General features: G+C 36.5%; 1 protein-coding gene across 6 annotated transcripts in view; it reads left to right on the top strand.

Annotated features, from left to right (window-relative positions):
• The window catches only part of FANCC (FA complementation group C), a 95,821-nt gene that overhangs the window by 52,311 nt on the left and 18,856 nt on the right, over window positions 1-24,654 (top strand). For all 6 annotated transcript variants that reach the window (XM_086868370.1, XM_086868374.1, XM_086868371.1 and 3 more), the window contains 4 exons: window positions 12,425-12,544; window positions 13,361-13,425; window positions 16,034-16,198; window positions 19,176-19,332. In XM_086868370.1, the coding sequence (XP_086724496.1) occupies window positions 12,425-12,544; window positions 13,361-13,425; window positions 16,034-16,198; window positions 19,176-19,332 (507 nt within the window). The remainder of the gene's footprint in view (window positions 1-12,424; window positions 12,545-13,360; window positions 13,426-16,033; window positions 16,199-19,175; window positions 19,333-24,654) is intronic.

Below are 24,654 nucleotides of genomic sequence, written 5' to 3' on the forward strand. Positions count from 1 at the left end.
GGGAGCAGTTAAAATTGTAGCGTCACCAGAAATGTTCAGTGTATGTAATAACAAAGTGACAGAAATCTGATAAATTGGTGCTCTCTATAGCCACGTCTTATCTAGAATTCACAGAGTTTTTGTGCTGCAAAGATCTAAAGCAAAAACTTTGCTCATTATAAAGATGTGGGGTAAATGGGTGGTGTGTCAGACTATATCTTTAGGTTAAAGTGAGTATTTCAGTAGTATATCTCCTTTCTCTATGTCACTGGCTATCCTATAAGGTAAAATTTTTTTAATAAACTTTAAAGAGAAGTATTTAAAGTATCCAGTTTTCAGACCATTTGTGCACATTAAAAATAACTTGCTATTCAAGTTCAATGTTTTTCTTGTTGGACAGTGCTTACCCTGGGGTCTTGCCACAGCAGATGCAATAGATTATAAGAAGACGGCAAGTATAATAATTACAGCATGGAACAGACTGCTGGCAGATACAACAACGTAGCATTCTCTTTAATCATAGTGCTTCCCATAGTGTGGGTGGCCACGGGCTGCAAATGTTTCAGTCAATCCCTTCTCCATGCAGCAGTGGTTGTAAAACAGAGCTGAAGTAAACAGCATTCCACAGACCATTAAGGGGTATAAATTCTGAAAAAATATTCACTCCTCCTTTTGGCTGCTTGCTTCTGTCAGCTGTTACCTACCAAATCAGTTCTGCTTGAGCTAAATAGTATATGATATAGTGTCTATGGGCCCTTTAAAAAGTCTGTTGTGGTCTGTTGCAGTTTTTATTATTAGAATATGTATTACTTTAAAACCCAAATGTTTTGCTAGTTTTTGCAGCAAGAAATAACCTCTGCTCTTACATTAAATGCTGTATTATGTTAATTTAAAAGCTTTTCTTCCTGTTTTCATTCTGCCAGGTTTTTTTTCTTCAGTGCCGAGTGTGGTTTTGCTGTTTCTGTAAAATGCATTATTATCTCTCTAGCCATTAGCACAATATCTTTTCTCCAGCCAAAATGATGGGGATCTTCCTGTATTTTTTTAACCTTGTGGCCAGTTTACTCCTTTGGAAGCTGACTTCACCTCCTTAGTGTTTGATGTGTAGTCATCTGGAATCTGAGTCTCATGGAACAGATTTAAGCAGCTAAACTTGGTGTTATGAAAATAGTTACAAAGCATTTACAGGCCTTTTTTGGAGTATGTAAATCAGCCGCAGTTGAGGACAGATTACTTTATTTTATTAGTGCATGTGCATGAAAGGATATTTTTTGATGGATGATTTTACATTGTAGTTAGCCATATGTGGAATCAAGTATGTAAATGAGCTTGACAGAAGTGTCTTAAGTGTCAATGGGTAACAGATAGTTCAAAGTGAATTTTTTTTTGAATCAAAACAGAGGACAGAAGACTTACATGAAACATAGGCATGTGTTTAAGATCTGACAATTAATTAAAACCTAATGGATTAATGAACTCTTAATGTGATAAGAGACTTTTCAAATTTTAGATAGCTAGTTAAAATTTAATTTTAAGAATCCAGTTGGCTGGCTTTGCAATGTGTCCTGAGGGAGTAAAGAGCAATTCAGGCACTTTTCTCTGTCCTTTGTGAGATTGGTTTGTGTCCCAGATAGCAAGGACTTTATCCTGTTCAAGTGAGTGCACTTCCTAAGGTACACACCTTAGGAAGCCCACATCTTATCTCTAGCAGTGTTTGCTAGAAGTTTGACATACCTGCCTCTTAAACTTGCCAATGTACAGTTCTGTTAAAGGTTAAAGACCCCAATGTTCTTAGGTATGGTTAGATATGAATGAGGGGAAATATTGAAATGAAAATGGGAATTGGCTGATGAATCAGAGACAAGTAATTGATAGAATGATAGTATATATACAAGATTCCTAGTAGAATATGTTCTGAAATAATTTAATTCATAAAGGCTGGGAGGGTGATAAAAGATGTTAAACTTATTAAAGAAAGAGACTGGAGCTGGATCTTTTTTACATAGAAAACATTTTAGAATGAAGATGGCTTTTCACATAGAGCACGTAAACTATTTCTAATCCTTATTGTCTTGAAGTTTTACTGAGTTCACTGTCAATATTTTCTTTTTTCTGTTGTTCTTTCACTTTTGTAACCTCAGCCAGAGGGAGTTCTTGGTCATTTTGAATATTTTGAAGATTTTACATCTAAATAGTCTAAATAGTTAGTCTTCTCATTAGCTCTTTTGAGAATCAGCATTTTAAGCTCATTTGGACCTTCTCTGGTCACCTGTAGATAGTTACATTGGCAGCATGTAGGAGAATTAGCAATGTTTTCAAATTTGCAAGCATTACCATAGTCTTCTGTTGAAAACAGAATGGTATTATGAATGGGCTGGGAAAAAACAGACCTCTCTTCTTCAAATATAATTCTTTAACAATGCCAAGCTAACGTGATTATATAAAGGATTTCTCAGCTTCTAGGCCAAAATAAACAAAGGCTAAGTATGTCAAAGAACAAAATGAGAAACCAAGAATTCTGCTTTCTTGCAAGGCTGCTTGAGCTTTGACAGCAAGTGTCACAAATTGCTAGCCAGCTGACATTTCTCAGAGCACTTTAGTTGTGCCAGGTGGCTCTAGTAAAAATAATGATTTGTTACTGAGACTCAAAAAGAGTTCTGTATTTGAAGAAATTATACTGGTATTAGATATTTTTGCTCCATGTAATATAACTGTGACCAGCAGTTGTTGTATTGCCATTATAGGTGTATTTTGTGGTTTTTTTGCTAAGAAGTTCAGTGGACAGTTTTCTCCTTGTGAACTTTTAACAGCATGATACTTAGGAAGTCCAACCCAAAAGTGATTAAAGTAATTTTTACTGAATATTATTGTAAATTAGGTGCAGTATTTGCAATGTGTACCCATTAGAAGTATAAAAATGGGTACATACATTCATTGAAAAAAACATAAATTTGAGATTATAATGTTTGTAGAAATTATGTAACTCACAGATTTGAAGTAAAAGTGGAATAATCTTGCAATCCATCTACTCTTTCCAAATTTATTCATCCCTTTTTTTCTGCCTCATTTTTGTGTGGATTTAAGGAATTCTTCAGTGGAAAGCTTGCTTTTTGGCTTTTGAAAATTGTGGAGGGAAGAAGGAAATGAATTTTAAATCACTGGCTAGTTAAACCAGAGAGCTTTTTAAAAACAAAAAAAAAAATATTTACGGTTGAATCTGGTTGAGCTATTGAACTTCCTTTTGTAAGTTAGTGTAAATGTGTGTTTTATTTCAGCATCACAAGTCTCCTCTATTTTAATATAAAGAGTAACAGCACTTTCTAGGTGGGTGTTTCTTAAAGAGAAAGGAGAAAGAAAAGGGAAGGAGATTCAAAACTGCTTTTCCTGTCTGAGACCAAGAGTAGACTCAAAAGCTTGCCAGCCCAACAGTTCTTCAGCTTCTTTCTTATGATTTCTGAGGGTTTTGTTGGTGACTTGCAGGTGGAGCTTAGGCTTTGGAATTCATCCATTAAAAAGTTTTAGCATCTTAGCCACAGTAGTAGTGCAACATGTTTTTACTGTACCAGTGTCACAGGAGGTAACTGAGGTTGAATTGGTGAGGGAAAAACAATACAGCCTTCCCTTCCCCTCCCCATAATTTTCTTTTCCACATTTCATTTGGAAATTAGGATCATGTAACATTTTTCATCTGTTTTAGGAAACAGAGGTAGAATATGAGCCTAGTCTTTTTACTAAGCTGTGTGTATCACCAAGAGTAATACAGTTCATAGCATGTTTAATTTCTAAAGAAAAAGCATATTTATCTCAATGGGTTTTTGAATTTTTTTTTTCAATTAAGTTTTTCTAGTAGGTTTTCCTTTAGTGTATTTTTGCCATACTTTTAAAGTCTTTTTAAAGAGAAGGTTGCAGGTAAGGTTGTTGAAACAAAGTTAAGGAAATTGGCCTAATATAAGGGCACCTAAAGCAGTTTTACTGAAAACACTGACAGAAAGTGAGCCTGTATAGTTCTTCAGGGATAGAACAGTGTTAAGGGTCATCATCAGGTAGACCATGGAGAACTTCACAGAATCCATGTTTTCATGTCTGGGAATATGTGAAAAGCAATGAAGTCTATGTATTAATTTTCTGAAAGAATAGTATTATTCCTGTTGGTTTTTTTAAAATTTTATTTTATTTTTAGCTCAAAAGTACTAGTAATTCAGTCTAATCATTTAGCTGTAGATTTTCTGTAACTTGATCACACGCTTGAATGCCAAGATCCTTGTTTCTGTAGGAGTGTTTAACAGAATAATTTGTTTATGATCAACTAGTCTGTCATGGTTATCAATGGAGATTTAGATGTAGGTGGGTATCACACTTTCATTCTGAGTGAAGAAGGACTAAAATGAGAAGCTCCAGTAGATCCTAAACATGGACTTGTGGCCAGCAGTTTTATTTAGTGTGTTGGCACAGAAGTTAGCTAATGAAAACCATCCCGTAGATGCATGTGTCCATAAACTGTCCTGAAACAGGAAAACTCCCTGACAGTAAATGTCAGAAAGAAATGTAGGAAGCAAACCTCTTCTAGTCCTGTAAACAAATCCATAGGCATTTTGACTCTAATTAACTAAATTACTGAGGAATATTACATGCTTTCTTATATGAATTGAAACTGAAGTTTCATTTTTGCAAAACTTTGAGTGATTAATGGAATAGACTCAGTTTTGTATAGTGAGAGGTTGTGTTGACAGTCTAATTGAAATGTATGTGTGTATGTAATTTAACATTTTGTCTGTCTGAAATGTGTTTTAACCAGTTTTAATTTCAAAGGAGAAACTGGACTTTTTAGTTAGGTTATCAATGGTATATTTACAGATTTTTTAAAATAATTTTTTACTTTTTTTTAGCACAATATGCTCTCCCATACTGCTAATAATTGTTCACAAATATATGCTATGTAATTTCTCCTAATCAATACACTGACAATTTTATAAAATGTGGAGAAAACAGAATAATTTTAAGTAAAATAGTTTTTTAAAAGCTAGATATTGAAATCTATGTGATATTTGATACCTTGTATTCTTCTACATTTTTTGGAAAATGTAGTTTGTGGAAAACTGTTTTCTGTCTTCCCCTGGCGTGACAGAGAAAGTGGGCAAGAGGTCTTAGAAGCAAAATTAAAAGTCACAAACTTTGTTATGAATGGATAAGTGTGTGGAAATAATATGAATTGTGTTATGTCAGCATCCCAGTCCAGAATTAATTTCATAAACAGTTGGTGATATGGTCTCTGAATTAACGTACTGCTTTGTCATTTACAGACTTAGACACTAGGATTCTTCAGATCTGGCTGCATATTTTATAGTAAGAAGGTTTTAACGGTACCAAATATGTTTGTGGTTTTTTGTCAATCATTTAAAACTCACAGGCCTTTAGGCAGGATTTTTAAGAAAACATTACTAAAAAATACTTAGAGGAATTCATTTTGATCTGAGCTGCTGAAAGCTGGCAAATAAAAAATTAATTTATATTTTTTATGTAAAAACAAATCAGAGCAATGTGTATATATTGCTTACTGAGGACTCCGTTTCAATTATTTAGGAAGTAATGTGGGCTGTTAGGATCCTACCTTTAAAGAAAAACACTATTATGTAGCATTTTTATTTTTTAAATTATGGAATCATATTGTCTGATTTATCTGTAATGTTGTAATTGATTATACAGTTTTGAAGTACTTTCTTAAGCGAGATTGGGAAGAGAATTTCACTTCTTGTCTTCTAGACTTGTGTTGAAAGCCATAGGCCATCGGGCTGTAGAGGAAACACCTTAGAGCAGCACTGATGTACAGACTCTTGAAGTCATTGACATACAAGAAATTCTCATTCCAAAGTCTAATCAAATGCAAATAAGAAATGGTACTTACCTCTAAAGCTTCCTCTGAATAAGATGTAGTTTTTTTGCATTTTTTTAAATCTACATTTCACCTGCTTTCTTTTAGCAGAGCTGAGGAAATCTGGTTCCCATTGAAGCAGATAGAAAGGTCAGAAATAAACCTGTTACTTGACTAGATTTCAGAAATTTCCCATTGGGTATCCATGCTGTACTAACTCCAACAGATTCACACAGATCATAATTTTCAGCAAAATGTAATTAATAGTCTCTTCTCAAAAAATAACTGCACTTTGTGTTTTCAAGCAGAATATACTTCAGAGAAGTATTTCATTAGAATAAATAATATATTATTCCATTTCATCCTGCTGTACTGTTGCTTTGCTAAACTCATACAAGATGGCAAAAAATGAGCTCAGTATCATCGCTGGGAAGTCTTAATTAGTGTCAGGTTTGAATGGCTTATCCCAGTGAAATCATCCATCTCCACTGTTCAAAATACATTGGAGCTATTGATTTTCACATCTGCTTCTGAAGACATCTAAAACCATAAATATTTTGGAAAGAGTGTGTTGAGAAGTTCCCAGGAATAAATTGGTTTATCTGACTCCCCTGGAATGTCTTTGAAACTTTGTCCTAAGTTCCAAGACAGTTGCTACACAAATACAGTTACTAGAATAAAACTTGCTATGTTGTAATAAAAATCAAGTTCTATTTATGTGTTGATGTCTAATTTCAGAAGTAACTGTGTCTTTAATTCAAGCTTCTGTATTTTTCCTCATTGACATGTGCAGGAAAATATTGGCTATTTCTGAAAGAAAAGGGGTAAAAAGGTTCAGAGCTTTTGGATCCCTTGGTAGAGCCCAAAGCATCTCCTGCTTTGCTTGATTTGTGGGCACTAGTTGAGTTGGTGTCTGCCTGGGGCTATGTCACTTAAATCAGTGGAGGGACAAGTTCTGCTGAAGAAAAGTAATTTCCAGGCTTTTGTAGAGTCATGTGCCTCATGAGATGGTTGTTACAAAGCTATAGAGTAACTCAATGAATCCTTTATAGCACATGGAAATCAGCCTTCATTACCTAAAGAGGAGTATCAAAAGAGTAAGCTTAGCTTATGTGAAAAGTATTTTAGTTGCTTAGTCCTCTTTAGAATTGTTAGAGATTGGAAAAGACCTGTAAGATCATCAGGTCCAGTGTTAACACTGCACTGCCATATTGCCACCTAACCATGACCCAAAGTGCCACATCCACACACCTTTTGAACACTTGGAGGAGTTGTGATGCCACCACCAATAGGGTAGCCTGTTTCAATGCCTGACAACCCTCTCAATGAAGAAATTTTTCCTAATAACAATCTCAACCTCTCCTGGTACAGCTTGAGACTATGTCTTCTTGTCCTGTCAGATTTTACTGAGATTGTAACAAAAGAGACCGATCTCCACATGGCTACATCCTCCTTTCAGGCAGTTGTAGAGAACAATAGAGTCTACCCTCCTTTTCTCCAGGCTAAACATCCCCAGCTCCCCCAGCTGCCCTTCACAGGACCTGTGCTTCTGACCCTTCACCAGCTCCTTTGCCCTTCTCTGGACTTATTCCAGCCCCTCAGTGTCTTGCAGTGAGTGGGCCAGAATTTGACACAGGATTGAAGGTGTGGCCTCACCAGTGCTGTGTGCAGGGGAGCAGTCACTGTCCTGCTCCTGCTGGCCACACTGTTGATGATAGAGGCCAGGATGCCATTGCCCTTCCTGGCCACCTGGGCACGGCTCATGCTCAGCCATTGCTGACCAGCACCTGCAGGTCTTTTTTGGCTGGGCAGCTTTCCAGCCTCTCTTGCCCCAGCCTGTAGTACTGTCTGGGCTTGTTGTGTCTGGACCTAGTGCTGGGCTGAAGCAGCACTTTATCATATCAAACTTCATACCACTGGCCTCAGCCCATTGATCCAGCCTGTCCAGATCTTTCTGCAGAGCTTTCCCACCCTTCAGCAGATCAGGTCTCCCACCCAGCTTGGTTTCATCTGCAAACTGACTGAGGGGGCATTGTAGAGCATCAGACCTAAGCATGTTTTGTCTCAAACATTCTGAGTATTGCCACAGGAAAGGTGCTATTAGGGGAGAATGTCCTGCGGAGCTGGAGCGGTGCTGTTCTGAGCCAAGTTCCTGCTCTGCCTTGAAACTCATGCTTAGTCCCCCACCCCCATCTCACTTCCTGGAGAAGGGCTGGCTGTGCATGAGGCAACAAAAACTGTGTGACAAGTCTAGTTTACATAAGAGGCATGCACCAGGTGAACTGCAAAAAGGAATGAATCAGATCCCCTCTTTCTTTATTCTATTTTTCTCTCTCTTTTCTCTCTCTTCTCTTCTTCTTTTGTTTTCTTTGTCTTGATATGCCAGCCCTGGACTATCCGCAGGATAAGAACCATTGTGATGACTGGAGGTGATACATTTTCTTCACTTGCTTTACCACAGCAAGTCATATCCTATCCCATACTCCATAGTGAATTCTGTTGTGGGAGTGGGGAGGTGGTGGAGGTATGCTATAGGATGTTGGAGGTATGAAGCAGTGTGCTTATGCTGATAAAGACGGATTATGAGTTTATGTCTTTGTGGTAATGCTCACAGGATTATCTGCCTGTTAAAGATCTTAAAAATCTCTGTGCAGCAGTGAATTTTGAATTATCTGCAGTATTACTCAGTATAAATTGCATCAGTAAAATAAAGTCACTTGCAAGGTTGTTCAAAGAAGTTGGTCATTGTGAGGACTTTATAAAAATTTATTAATTCAGTTTCAGGTTGAATGGGACTTTAATCCTAGGCCATGGGGATAGATTTCTGCTCATGCAATTACAACCAAAGTGGTTTCCTTCTTACTCAGTGGTGAGAGAACTCAAGGAAAAAGTAACTTCTGATGTTACAGTATGCCTGACTGCTGTTCATTTTCCAAAATCAGCCATCTTGATGCTGGAAATGCAAAAATAAAAGACACCTTGGGTTTTTTTTCCTTTGGAATGCAGTATTTCTGCTGCAGATCCACTTTTCTGGCTTGTAGAATGTGGTATTAATGGATTATACAGTGAGTGGTAATTGAGTCACTGACAGGAACAACTGATGATTATATAGATCCCCAGTTAATTTTGCTGGAGTACTGTAGGATCCGTAACTGATATCATCAAAACAAGAGTGCATTTATTCTTATCATGTACTTGAATACCTTGTAGGTATTGATCTTGAAATGGTTCCTTAAAAGTCATCAGTATCAAATAACTGATGGATACTGTGTAATGTCATGTAATATGTCATGGTTTTTGATTTTCCAAAATGCTTTTGTGGGGGATTCGTAATGTAATATTGGAACCTGTCACAGAGGTTTAAATATTTGTGTTGCTTCCTATATATGTGAGAAAATCTGAAATCTACATTTCTCCATAGTACTTTCTGAAAGAGTTAATTTGAAGTATTCCCAAGCCCTTCTCTGCAGGGCTGCTCTCAATCCATTTATCACTAATAATTGGTATTGAAGATTGCCCCAGTCGAGGTGCTGGACTTTTCACTTGTTGAACTTCGGGAGGTTCACACAGACCTGTTCCTCCTACCTCTGGATGGCATCCCTTCCTACAGGGAATCAACTGCACCACATCATCTGCAAACCTGCTGGGGAAGCACTCAATCCTGCTGTCCCACTCAGTCCCATCCCGTTGATGAAGACATTAAATATTCCTTATCCTAACAAATCATTCGTCAAGTATGAGTGAAGCATCAGTATTAACTCTTCTTCCAGACAGTGGTCTGCTGATACAGAGAAGTGAAAGAATTATCACTTACAGCCAGAATTATATAAGAAGTAAGTAAACCACTTTTTCTAGAGAGGAGAACTTTCTGTATATGTTCTAGAAGAGTAAAAAAGCTTTTAAACTGAAAAAGACAAATGCTTTAACTTACCATTAACAAATATCTTTGTTGCATGTAGGGATGTCTCAGGCTTTCCACTGCAACGCTGTCAGTAAAATGAAATACATAAGACATTGAGCTGAATTTTAAATGTTTTCCATCTTTAATACCTATTTGTCTTATATAAATATCTAATAGCTCCTTTCATCTTGACTACAGTATCTCCTTGCCTGTGTTTCCCTTGCCCCCTTCTTGCTGTTCAGAGATTTTGTACATTTCAAGAAAAAAAATACCTGCAAATTCCTTGCATGGATCTAGTAAATTGAAAATGAAACAGTAAAAAACCAAGCCAACCAAGAAAATAAGTAAGCAAAACCCCAAAACAATACCAAACCAAAAACCAACACAGGAAAGTGTTGCAGGACATATGCAGACTCTGATGATGTATAGTCATTTTTTCTTCTCTTCTATTGCTTAACACAACACAGGTTAACACTGGCTATTACACAAGGGTAGGGGAGAAAGTAATTTCAAAAATACTCTTCACAGAGAGACTGTTCAATTAATTTTACCCTTAGGAAAATTCTGGTTACGGAAAGGATCACTAGATAATAAATTCCGTAGTGTTACAGGTGAATATATGGGATTTTAAACCACTCTCTCATTTAGCTGTCATTTGCTGCCATGTCAGCCTGTAAAATCCTTTTCAGAGATTTTTATGTTTATTGTCACTGGTCAAGCTTTTTGTAAATCTTGAACTAAGCAATCCAAGAGACTTTGTACTTTTCAAGCCCCTTCCTTACCTGTAGCTAAAGTGACATCCCAGGTTTGTTGTTGTTATGCCTCCTTTATTTTCATTTTGACTTGCAGTTTGGTCCCTTATCTCATTCTGCTTGGCAAACTGTCCTATTTTGTAGGTGCCCTTGGTAGTGTTCTGAAAAGAAAATTTAACTTTAGTAATAGTTGCAAAAGAAAATAAAAATATATAAGGCTTACTATTTTTATCAATAAATTGATTAAGGCCTCTTGGGGGATTACACAGCTTAATAGATTTTAGCTTTCACTTTTGGCACATTTAGAGGCTTGTACATTTTCAAAATCTGCTTTTTTCTGTCCTTTTCTTTAGAATGCCAAAAATGAATGTAAGTTACTACTTTGAAACTGTTTTGCCACAGCATTTTTCCTTCTCTTGGGTTTTTGGGAATTCTGGGGATGGCAATAGAACAGCAGTCAGTCACTCCTGTTGAGTGCTATCTAGGAACAAAGCTGTACAATGAAGGAAAAGGATATTTAACTCTTCAAGGTAGTAAAAGAATCCTGAAGTATGATAACTAAGGTATCCCAAATGCTTGTTACTTATTTTGATAACAGTGAATTTTCTTAGACCTCTGGTGTTCTTCTCCTGATTCTTCTCTCTCATATCAATGAAACATGGAACACATGCATTGAATATATCTAATCCAGGCAGGACTTCTGAAGCAGTAGCTTAGGGATGCTCAAGAAAATCATGTAAGAATACTTAAGTTTCTAAAAGGAAAAAATGAATTAATGAGATTTCTATTTATTTTGGTCTCAAAAATCTTTCATCAGGTTCCTCTTTTTATTAATAAGAATGTACATAATAAAGCATCCTAAACCCATGGAAGTCACAGAGGTTTCATCTGAACTTTCCTTTAATCATATGTCTTTTAAACTAAGGCCTTTTTTTAGTGTATACTAATCCTGACCCTCTGTTACAAAGCATTTTACATACTCAGTGCCATATAAAGTTTATACTTTAGGTGTCAATCATACATAAAGCCCTGAAATAAACCCTGCAAAGGGAACACAACTGTTGTTATGTCAGCATGTAGCAGTCAAGAACAGGAAGAAATGAAAGCTGTGAAAATGCAGAGCAGATAGCTTGATAATCAACACAGAACTATCTCAGCTCACTTGGGACAGCAGGGTGCAAAAAACCTGCTCAATATTTTGCAGTTTTGGTTTTCATGAGTTTGCTAGGGAAGCTGCTGGGGTGTAAGATCTGTCCAAATGACAGCAGAGCTGTAGTATAGTGCTGAAGAGCTAGGAAGGCATGGGTACTATGCTCAGGGTCCCCTATACACACCTGCAGAACCAGTGTACCAAATCTATTAATCTGACTTAGAATCTGTCATCAAAGGATTGCTTAGATTATATGATGCATTTAAAAGGTTTTAATGAGATGTAAAGCATTTCGTGGTGAAATTGGTAGAGAAGTAAATGTCAAGATAAGATTTTTATCATCACCTTCCCAAAATAATGAGGAAATTAAGCAAGTTACAAGAATGAGACCAGACCTGAATTCCAGAGCATCTTGAAAAAGTGATGTGGAAAAGTAGATGTTAGTTTCACACTTTATCTTGATCCATGGTACTGATCAAGACTACAGATGATTGAAATGGCTCCCAGAGAGCCAAAACCTAGCAAAGGTCTGTGCTTTTGAAGTGAATGGTCTCCACTGCTGTGTTGCTATTGAACAGCTGCTGAAATCATGTAGTGTGTGTGAACCCACATTTGATTGTGGCAGCTGGAGCATTTTCTTTGTCTTCCCTTCTGTATCAGTGGTGTAAAATGGCCCAAAAGGCCTTACCCCAGACTGAGTTCAATAGCTGTCCTGTCCCTTTACAGTGCTTGTGGTAGCCTGGTGCTTAATTGCCATTCTGTTGATTTCTCAGAGTTTGCTGTGCCATCTCCTTTGTTCTTGTAAGTGGGAAGGTAATGAAGTGGAAACCAGTACCTTCATATCGGCTCTGGGCTACACGTCAGCAGATTATTATTACCACTTGGTTAAAAATGTAAGTATTTTGTGTAATTGTGATCTTGTTAATAATAAGTCACCAGTTTATAAGCACATACATGGAGCTGTCATTATGATAAGGAACATGAACTGAAGCTTGTTTATCTTTTCTTACCTCATATAAAACCTTAAAACCTTAAAAGGTTTTATAACCTTTTAAGGGAAAAAATGAAGTGGGAGATCTCTCGACAAATGAGAATTTTTTATTAGATTACACTGTAATAGATGTTCACAAAAACAGAATTCCCACTTCTGTTGTGCTATGACAAAAGAAAATCCTGTTTCTTTTTTTCCCCATGAAGTTAAAATTATATTTATTATTTTATGTATTAGAATGTAACTTCTGAATTGTTTTTTTATTATATCTGGTGCAGTTAAAATGGGAGATGAACCCTAAATGTTAGCTAAAGGCACTTTTATAGTTAAGATATAAAAAAATAGTGGGAATAATATTTCATAATATATTGACTTGAATTAGACAAAGCATGTAAAAATTTCTAGTAATGCTCTTCTGAGAGTTATGCCTTAACTGTTGGGGAAGCAGAGCTAAAATGAATGTATTTTTTATTTTAAAATGTATAAAATATATAATGTGTTAAAATAACATTTTGCAGTACAGTTTGTTCAATGATTTGGAGAGCTTTAATTTGACATCAATAGTTAAAAAATTTAAAAAATCAAAATAGATGAACACAGCAAGTTATTAACCTTTACAGTACGTCAGTCACACAGAGAACCATTCAACTAATGTCTGCTTATTATTGGCAGTAAATGGAATGTATTTTATTTCATTTATTTTTATTTTATTTAACAGATGGTCGTTTCATTAGTAACAGAACTCAGAGAAAACCAGTTCAATGGACTTAACATTCAGGAGAGGTAGGTGTTATCTAAACATAATTTTGATATGTTTTGGTTTGGGTCATTACAGTTCAGTGAGGATCATTTTACAGTCTTGGGCAGCTTAGTCTTCAGCTGAAAAGTTTTGGATACATATGTTAGGTAGTTTAAGGTGTGGACAAACTTGGTAAGTTTGGCTTCACATAATAGTTTGTACTTAACCTAGGAGTCATGGAACGATTGGAAGGGACCTTCAAAGATCGTTTGTCTAATGGTGCTGTTGTCACTATTTTTCACATGATCATGCCTTTTTTCTGTCTGATTTGTACCTTTCTACTGACCTTGAAATGCAGAGCACAGTCTTTTGTCAGTACTGTAAAAATTATGTCATTTGAATGTCAGTAGATTCTATTGACTGCATGTAAATTAAGTGAATTGCAGCTAAAAAACAACAGAAAAAAATGAGGATATTTTTTAATAAAAACTATAAATTCAAATTGTGTCTTCCGTTTTAAGTGTATTCAATTTATTTGATTAAATTATTAATAATAGAGTAGTAAATACATATAAGAACTACTTATCCAAAATTAAATAATTAGTGATGAAATAATTACACTAATAGTGTTATTTTTTATTATTTAATAGTAAAATAACTAATAAGTAAATAAAAGCATTAAAATATTTAAAAAATTGAAATAATTCATAGTTAATAAATTCAATGAAAGAAAATGCCTGTACACATTCTGCTGCCCTTCAGAGCCAAAAGGGATGCTATGAGTAGAAGAGTTTTATGACCTATTTTACACAGGTTGTAAAATTATAGGAAAGAAGCAGCTAATTGAAATCTTTTTCTTGTATCATTAGCCAAAACTTGGCTATTCTTCTCCCCTTTCTTTTTGCACCTAGATATTTGGTAAGGAAGATTAAATGAATTTGTTTAGGAATTATTTTAATATTAAAATCAGTTAATGAGGAGTATCACAAAGTTTCTTTCCATGTAGGAAATAAATGCCCACATTTTAAGAGTAGGTTGAAACAGATTTAGCTTAAAAGATGGTTGAGACTGTTGGGAAGAGAAATACCTGATTTCTGCTGGGAGAAAGGGAAAACTTTGAACTTTGGTTGATTTTTGAATGTAGAAATTATGATACGGGTGTTTATTCAAATTTCAGAGACAAAAGTATTTTGCTTTTAGAAGTGTACATTTTTTCCTTTTCCCATTTAGTGATATTTTAAAAATTCAGATGATAATATCTGTGCAAATTCATTGTACACAGTGGAGTGCATTGTGCACTAGTCTCCAAGAACATATTTTGAAGATTATGTAGAAGAAAATTGCCTTCACGGGGTTTTTCTTCTGAAGTTAAGTAAGAGTAAATTCATCTGCTAAATTCTGCTAACCTGGATAAGAAATTAGAAACATAATTTTACAAAGGGAACTGATTTAGAGTTTCAGTTCTGTGTACCCTGGAAAATACTACTGCATGATAAGATCATCCCAATAATTACCATTCCTGAAAAATCACTTGTAACAAAAGTGTATTTTGAAGTATTTCAGTATAAGAAACCTTAAACACATATTTAATCAGGTAATTGCTGAGAAATTTGTGTCTTTGAAAACGTGTCATGTTTTATTTCTCTCTCTGTTTAAATGGTAATGATTAATGATTACCTCGTGTCCGTACTGCTGAGCAGCCTGTTAATTCCCATCTCAGATCTTCAGGAATAGTTTTTGTGACTCCTCAATGAAAATACTTTAAGTTTCTTGCAGGGAATGAACTTCTTTAGTGAATCAGGAGAAAGTTGCAGGAACTCTGGGAAGCCTTTTACAGACAATATAGGACAATAATTTAATTTGCTGAAATTCAGTGTTTCATAGCTCTTGGTCTTTATAAGTGTCTTCCTGTCAATGGTACAGTTTCATGTGGGAGAAACAATGTATATTCTCTGTAAACTCGTGATTTCTTTTTGCAAATCTAGTCTCTGCCAGTTTAATTTTCTTAAAGTTCCAAAGTTTCTGTATTTTCTTTATGCTCCATATTCCACTGTTTTCAGTAATTTCCAGTCATGTACTTTCAGCGAGAAGATCCAGCAAGTGGTTTGTATATTAGGATCCAAAGGTGCTACATGTTCCTTCAGCCGCATGTCTGTAAGACAAAAAAATTCCAGCTGGTCACTTGAAGACAGCAGGATTCATAATTTTTTTCTGTTAAGAGGAAAGAGAGGTTAAAAAAGCAACAGGTCTGAAAAGCAGCTAGGTTGTCTCTTTTGGGGCTCCAGGAAACTTACATGGAGCTATGAATCTCTAGTCTTCCTTCACTAGCCCTGGGAAAGACAGAGAGGTGTCTAGCCTAGCAGTTATTGTTGCTGGAGCCAAAATAACTGGGTTCAATTCAGAATTGTGTTGCTATCCCTCACATGGTTTGCTTTGAGCACTTGAATATCAAAATTTTATCAGACTTCTAAACATTCTGCACACTATGTGGAATGTTTTGTCAACAGTCATTCCAGTAAATAATTTCTCAGCAGTTAGGTATGCATGTCTTACGTTTAATCATCTGCAATTAATTAATGTCCTTTTTTTAGCTTAACAGTTTAGAATTTATGACTTTTCTGAAACATGAACTGTGTTTATTTTTTCCTTCAGCGTTTCAGCTAGTCATGTGAATGCTGTGTCCATTTTCTGTGTGCCTCTCATTACTTTGCCTGATCTAACTCCTCTGCTGGAAACTCTCCTTCTTTACCATGGAGGTTCATCAAAAGAAATTCTCAGTTCAGAATTTCTAGAGGCTGTGAATGAGGCTGTTTTAAAGTAAGTGGCTGGGTTTGTATTATTGTTTTAATTTTTCATAAAGGCTATCTGTTCAATTCAATGTCTTTTTTCTAGGTTTGCATGCTGAATGCACTGAACACCTTTCTAGTAAAGTATTTCTCTTGCAGTTGAATAGCAGAGCTGAGATTGTGGGCCAGAGCAGAATTTTACATAGCTGGTGCACAAACTGGCATAACAGCTTTAAATGTTGACTTGGACTTTGTCTCACCTGTTCCCTAAGAAGGAGGTTAAAACCTTCAATAGATTTTAGGAATTTGGTGGAAATTGTGGTAATTTTTCCTAGAAATTCATTAATGTGTCATATAAATGTATTACCATTCCTTACTTGACATTTTGGGAGGCATTTTAATTTTTCTGTGTGTAAGGTAGATCCTTATGTTTGATGTTTTCATAATTCTTTTGGGTTTTCTTGGAGGTTTTTTATTGTGAAATTGGTTTTCCATATTTTAAATTTTCCCAGTTCTTAGCAGGTGAGTTTTAATGAATCTGAGAGAGGAGCAATTTGTGAAATACATATTTGCTTGTTTTGCTGACCCTGTTCTGATAAAATCAGTCTATGGATGAAAACCAGCTGAGTGAAGCTTAACATCAGCAAGGTTGGTTATGCCAGGAAAGGGAAGATATCAGGGAAAGCACAGCATACTTTTACTTCAGAATTGCTTTATTTAAGTTGTAGATGAGGTGCAGTATTATCAACAATGTTTTTTTGTACTAGAAAATGTCCCTTGTGAACATTCTATGTCAATTATCCATTTCTCTCCTTTTTTAATAAGTTGTAATTGTTTCCTCTGTACTCATCATAGTTTCTGAGATGGTCTAATGAAGATTTTTGTGGTGATCCATTGAGGGCTCCAGGCAAAAATAGATAATGGGAAAGTTCAAAAACTAATCCATTCATGTTACTAAAAGTCGAGGAGAAGGCATGAAAAAGGAATGTGAATGTGGAGGTGGGTAGTGAAAGGTGTGCCCAAAAAGACAGGGCTATCTTTCACTCTTTCACTTGTTCATCTTTTGTGGCTTCTGATTGTTCATATTCCACAAGCTTTTAAGACTTTGAGAGCAAGCTCACAGGTTCTGTACTGATGGTTTGTTCTCATGTCAGTGAGCTGCTGGGCAGTCCATCACAAGAGACTTCTGACACTTCATGTCATGAGTAAGGCCATTCTTTGGATTGCCATAAGAGGTTCTTCTGACTAAAATAAAAGTCTCTTTTCTTAACTGTTGAGCTACTTACTTATCACAGTGAACAAAAATGTCTGATTTCATGTGGCTTTTGACTAAGTGACTCTGTCAGGGTCCTCAGCAAAAATGTATGGTTTCCCTGGGAGCAGATACAGGCTCATACGTGCTTTGCATGATATATTCCTGGACTGTCACTGAACTCATGTGATCTTAATGTGAATGTGCTTGTATTTTATTTTTTTTACCTGCTCTGATAACTGACTTCTATTTTCCCTAACTCTGTTGTGTTCTGAACGTGGGTGAAGTGTTCCCTAGAAAACAGGGCACTTGCAGGGCTCCAAAGAACTCAAAATTGCCCTGGTGAGACCATCTATCTGCAAGTTCAGCTGTGGGAGTATAATCACTACAGTTAACTTCCTATATGGTTTTTATATCTTAGAGTTGCAACATCTCTATGAACTCTTACTAGCTTTCTTTTCCTCCCTTAATATCTATGGTATCTACCATGCTACCTCAAAAACAAGAAACTTGGTGGTGGCAAAATCAGCTAATCTCTTGTCATTCTTAGTTTACTCGGATGTGCCTATGTGCTTTAATAGTAGTATTTAATAAAACAGCATCCTGAAATTGAGCATTGCTTTACAATTTTGAAATTCTGGATGCTTCAATGGATTTCTTGTCTCCAGAAGTACACTGTAAGATCACTACATAGTACTGAGTGGAAAAAAATCAGGCTTCTTAGTGAAATTCAGAGTTCTGAGAGCTGATAATTAAATGAATGTATGGCAAAATAAATTCATGGAAAATAGATCCTAAAATGGTTTTAGTATTCTTCCTGCTGGTATTTTCACTTTTATCAGTTTTAGTTTGCATGTACACTCCAGCCTAATTATAGGTTTTTTAATCTTAACTTGATTTAAGACCAAGGCAAATATTTATTGTTACTTGTGTATTGTTTTGGTTTGAACCTTTTAATTTGCAACAATCACAATAGCTACAAAAATATTCCAGGATGTTTGTGCTGTGATATCTCTTCTTGGGTGGTTAGTTTAGTATATTTTGATTCATGCTGGTCCACACTGTATCTTTTGTCATTTGATATGACACCAATAGTTGAAGTCTTTAGATGGAGAGATAACTTGTCTTTCTTTTTTTTCTGTTTGTTAGTTAAATGCCTCTGGTCAGTGCTGCTAGGCTGAGTACTTAGCTACCTCTAAATTTTTATTGGGTTTTTTTGGTTTTGTTTTTGTGGGGTTTTTTTGTTGTTGTTGTTTTTTTGGGTTTTTTTGGTTGTCTTTTTTTTTCTTTTTGTTGTTGCTGGTTTGGGGTTTTTCCTTATTTCTCTGCAAAGTTAGGGAATTATTTGGTTATACAGAATATAACCAAATACAGAATAGCAGAAGCATTATGCAGGAGCTTCCTGCTCATCTGCCAGTAGTTGTCTGCAGGAACTAGTCTGGGTTTGAGAGAGCACAAGGTCCAGGGACAGGACCTTTCTTGAGACAGGAGGGGAACTTCAGACTTCATCCATCATGACCAAATTTCTAGGTTTTAAACACGTGGTAAAGTTGCATTTGTAGATGATGGTGATTTCCTGTCATTCTTTGCTATTATGATTTGCTGTTGAACAGGCTACTGTAAACAAGATCTCTCTCTTGCTTCAGGTTGATCTTTGAGCCTCCTTTTCCCCCAATATGTTTAAAAAAAAAAAAGTACTTTTTTTGGTCTTCCTTTTAGTTACTCAGATAAAACAGTATTTTCCTCTCTAAACTAGGAAGAAGATCTCCCTTCCTGAATCAGCTATCTTCAGCCTTTGGCTTCGACACTTACCAAGCCTTGAGAAAGCTACCTTACATCTTTTAGACCGGCTGTTTTCCATTCAGCTGAATTCACTGGAAGAAGTGGCTCGTGTCATAAAAGACTCACTGCTGGTATGTGCAACATGTAGTATGTTTGATACTGCTCTTTCATGCTTCAGGAGTGACAGTTTTCAAATATGTCAGCACAGAGACATATATCAGCATAAATGGCCATTATGGGACGTGTGACTTGTTAGTGCAGGCCAAATCTTTAGTCCTTCAAACATCACTAATTTTTTAGTTTTTACACTGAATTGGTAGAAGAGAAAAAAATATTTCATCCAGTGATGAAGAATGGGTGAAGAAATGAGGATCCCGGTGGTGAGAGTGCTGAGAACCTTCCTCTGTCTTAAAAAATTATGAACTCTGGCCAGGAAGGATTTGAATCTGTTTTTACTTCGTTCAACCTGTTCAGTCTGTTTTTACTGGAGTTCAACAGTCTGAACAACTGGAATCCGTTGTAGATTATTTTATTATAATCTTAGTTACTTGGTTTTGTTTGCAAACCTGAACAAAATTCTTAATGCAAAACATTTGCTAAACTGTAATTAAAATTTATTTTCAAATGCTGATTTATGCAGAGCACAAAAAATCTTCCCTAAGAGAAAACCCGGCACAGTATTTTTTCCAAAATAATGAGCTAGTTCGCAGCACTAAATGTAAATTTAATTGTTAATTTTAGTGTGAAATAGCATGTGTGCTGTGCACTCAAATGATATGTTACATAAAATGACAGAACTAACAAATGGCATATGGTGTTTTATTTTCAGCCTGTGAAACTGCTTACAAAGTATTTTAGTCAGGAAAAGAATGCTACCTTTAAATATTCTTCCTTTTTAGTTGAACCTGCAAATCTCTTATTTTAGGGATCCATTATGATACTATCAAATCATAAATGGCTTGGTGTCAGCAGTTCTTCATGTGGCATCTGGGGATTTAGGTATTGCAGCAAACAAGGCTATACAGGTCAACGCCTAATTTTTCTGTATCACATATATTATGAATATATTGTGGTACTACACCTTGTACCAGCTGATGAAAGAAAAAGATATATAAGTCTAAGTTATGAATATATAAAAAGAAGTCAAATACTTGTTTCAAGTGTTGTTTTTTGTTACTTATTATAAATGTTCATACTTTAGTTTTCTCCGCATCCTGAACTCTGAAAAGAGTGGAACAGCACTGTGCTAGCACACTTAGGTTGTCTTTACTTGCCTCTGCTCCAAGGACTTTGTGCTTTTGAAATAAGATATTCACAGACTGGCAAGACCAGTGAAGCAGCTTTGAAAGCTGGTTTAGAGAGGACATCCTGTGGACAAAGAATGGAATGAATGGAGCCATAAAGAGGAGAGCAGTGGGAAGCTGGATATTGATGACTGATAAGCATTGGTAAGAGGGAGGGTGCATAAATGGGAGAGAACATGGCAGGGATAAACAACAGCATGAGAAACGTCAGAGAGGCAGCATATAAGGAAAATAATGTCAGCTGGAAATTGTGTTCTAGATGCATAATGACATTTTGTACAGCATGTACATGGTACTGTAAAGATACTTGTGTGACATTAAATTAGTCAGCACTTTGAATCCAACAGCATATTAATTTAGCTTGCCTAAAGGGTATTTAAATACTTATTTAGGAATGTGGATGTGCATTTTTTGGCAGTTGGATTATGATGTTTTAGGATGTAAGCTCTGTTTACATTATGGATATGGTAATAGTGGAATCACAAGACAAAGCTAGATTTCTACTTTACTATTTGTAAGAAAAACTTCAGAGGACAAATAAAAATATGTTAGTGATTTGGTTATAGTACAGTATAAGAATGAAATTTCAATAAGCTCTTTCATAATTGCATTATCAGAGTAATTTATCTAAATCAAATATCTTGATACAGTGATCATGTGGTACATAAACCTCACAGACATCTAAGGTACCCAGATAGTTGTAAAGCACTGTACTTCTTTTATGAAGGAAACTTGGTATGTACTAATCATTTATTTTAATTCCAAGAGTAATTGTTGTGTGATGGTCCACTAAGTTATGTTTATATGGCATGATGTTATGTTTGTGAGTTTGTGGCTGAACTGAAATTAATACTGGAAATTCTGTAGTTAGAAGTAATAAGAACAAGTGAAGTGACCATCACAGATGGCCTCTTAGTTTGGAATTAAGCTGGTGAGTGGATGTCTTCCTTTCTGAAGTAACTTTAGGGTTTGTATGTGTGCATTAGCAACTAAACATGCAGTAAATACACACACTAGTATTTTATGCTTTACCAGGAATGGATAGATATGTATATACACAGATTTTTGAAGCCTGTGTATGTAAAAAGAGAAGTGATTGAATTGGTATAATTTATAGTTTCTGTTTGGCTCTGAGATAGCTTTCCAAAGTAGTTTTATTTGTTTCAGAGGTATGTTGCAAGAAAAGTGCAATAGGCTGAGAGGGCTTAAAATTTGTCAGCTTCTTCTTTATAAACCATCTGTTCTTGCTGCATTTTGTTTTCCACCTTGTCAGCATAGAATCATTAGGGTTGGAAAACACCTCCAAGATCATTGAAACCAACCTTTGACCGAAACCACCATGTCAAGTAAACTCTGTTCCCTTCCATGTCCAGTAAAGGATGGAGATTTTTCTCGGCCCCCCTTTTGTAGTTAATGTATTTATAAGAACACTTTCTATAATCTTTCATAGCAGGGGTCAGATGGAGTTATAGTTGAAGTTTTGCCTTTCTGGGTTTCTCTCTATGACCTAAAGACATCCCAAGTCCCCTGCCCCTTTTTCCAAAGGTCATAAGCTCTCTTTTTTTCCCTGAGTTCCCATGAATGCTCCACACTCAGCCAGGGCAGTTGTCTTCTCTGCCAGCTCCTCTATTGGCATGTGGACATGGCCTGCTCCTGCACCTTTAAGATTTCCTGCTTAAAGCATGTCTGGCCTTCCTGAACCCCTTTGTTTTTAAGCGCAGTTTCCTGCCTTCCATCCTTTCTGAACTGATGTCCTGAATGGGCCAAACTCTGGAAGTCCAAGGCAGAGGTTCTGTTGATCCCCTTCCTTACCCCACCAAGAACAGAGACACTCTGTCATTCCATGGTCAGTGTGCCCAGGATGGCCTCTGACCACCACATCTCCCACTTCCCTCCTCTGTCTGGGAGCAGCAGGTGTGGCAGGGCATGCCCTGGTAGGCTCCCCTATCAGCTGTGAATGGAAGTTGCCTTCCACACTCTCCAGGATCCATACTGTCTCCTCTCACTGTGTTGAGTTTCCAGCAGGCTTTTGGCAAGTTAAAGTCTCCCACAAGAACAAGGGGTAGTCATCATGAAACATCCACTGACAGAAGATTTCACTTCATCCTGGCTGGGTGGTGTGTGACAGACTCCCAGCAGGATCTCTGCCTGGTTTGCCATCCCGCTGACTGTCACCCACAGGCACTCAGCCTTATCCCCACTGTCCCTGGGCTCTGCACAGCCAGAACCCTCCCCAGTGTACAGAGCCAATGTAAGAGGCACTAATGAGGAAGAGGAAGGATAGAGAAAATTACTCCTGATGCTGATATATTCAGGCGCTTTTAAAAACTTATGTAAAAATATATTTGTGCTTTAAAAATAATACACATTTGGTGTTTCGTATAAGAAAAAAGGGAACATTTCCTATTTTAATGTGGTAAATATAAAATTCAGAAATAAAAATGTACAATTGGAAGACACGGACGGCATTTGAAATACAGCACCGTAGTAGTTTCCTTAAATTAGATGTGCTTAACTTCCAGAAGTGTTATGTCCAATTAATTGCATGTGAGTCTGGAAATCAAGAGTTACCACCTCAAATCTGTATGACCTTGGGCATGTTTTATGACCTTCCCCATGTTTATTCTTAATTGTGGTTGTTAGAGAGCATCCTGTGATGTGAATAAAATGCAGATTATTCTGTCTCTTTTTTTCCCACTCACTTGCTTACTGTAGATACAGATGTATTTTTTCTTATATTTTTTTTATTCACTTCTGGCTTTGTGTTATAAATAAGTTGTTTCAGATTGTGCTTTCTAATAATACAGACACATAAGAAGTATAGTTCTTTAAGACTTGTGTCTGGAAAACATTATATTACAAGTTTATTTTTTCTATCATAATACCACACATGCAGCTGTGTTCGAATCATTTTGTTTAGTGTGTATTGTGCTGTCTGCATTGTGAATGTTTTAGAAGTAATTGAACAATACATATGGTTTGATTTCTGTAAATAGCATTGAATAGTTCCAGGCAAGATTACTGAAATGTAAAATGTTTTTTTATTTTGAAAATATAAGGAGATAATGTCAACAAGAAGAAAGTTTTATTAAAATCCCTCCTGAAAATTATAATCCCTCCCAAATTCCAGAACTGCAGCCAGCAGTAGCAGAATTGTGCAATCTGCTCTTGTCCTCCTTCACAATGGGCATCTTCAAATTCCAGGGCAGACTTTTGCACTATCACAGCATTCTTGCTCTGAATGCTTGCAAATCATTCCATACTGTTCATTGATCAAAATCTTGTGAAATTAGGTATCAGAGGGGTTTGGGCTTGGGTTTGTTTCTTGGGGTTTTTTTCATTTTTGACTACCAGTGATGAAATTCATATTAATTTCAGTAGTTTAGATAAAATCCTTGAGGCTATTAACTATGATTTTCTGTAGTGAGTACTGTTAGATTGCTGCTGGCTACCAGGAAGAAGTGAGGAGTTTTTCATTGTTGTGTACAGCATATTTATTTTAGTCTTGTTCAAAAGAACTAGGGTTTGATCCTGGTCTGTGAGCCCATGTGCTGCTGGACCCTTTCTGGTTTGTATTCAGCCTCAAGTAAAAGTGTGTCACTGTCATCATAGAAGTGTGCCTGCAAAGGTGGGTAGAGATCTGAAAGGGGAGGAATTACTGAATCAACCGGTTAGCCCACAGGACTGAAAACACACTCTCACTTTCCAGAACCTCACGATGGTTGGGAAGCCAGCTCTGGAGATCTAGTCCAGTCTTTCCACAAACAAAGAAATAAACAAACAAACAAACAAGCAAACAAACAACCCCCAAACAAAACAAACAAAAAAACCCCAAACCCCAAACCAGAAAAGATGAGGAGAGGCCTGTGGGTGCTGTTGGTGCCGTGCTGGGGTCCCTGCCTGCCTGCTGAGTTTGGGGTGCTGCCCTGGAGCGGGAGGTGGCACATGTCCCATAGCACAGCTCGGGGTGCAGCAGCGAGGTCAGTGCCACCTCCTGCTCAGGGCTTGGCAGCAACAGCTGGGGGAGAGGAGGAGCTTTTCTAGACAGCTTTTGGTAAGGGCTGTTTGTTGTCGTATTAAGCAAAGCCCTTGTTCTCCCTGTGTACAATTAAAAATATATTCTTTTAATTGTTATTGCTATAACTTATT

This window comes from Cyanistes caeruleus, chromosome Z (assembly GCF_971803275.1).
Source record: "Cyanistes caeruleus chromosome Z, bCyaCae1.hap1.1, whole genome shotgun sequence".
Classification (NCBI taxonomy): domain Eukaryota; kingdom Metazoa; phylum Chordata; class Aves; order Passeriformes; family Paridae; genus Cyanistes; species Cyanistes caeruleus.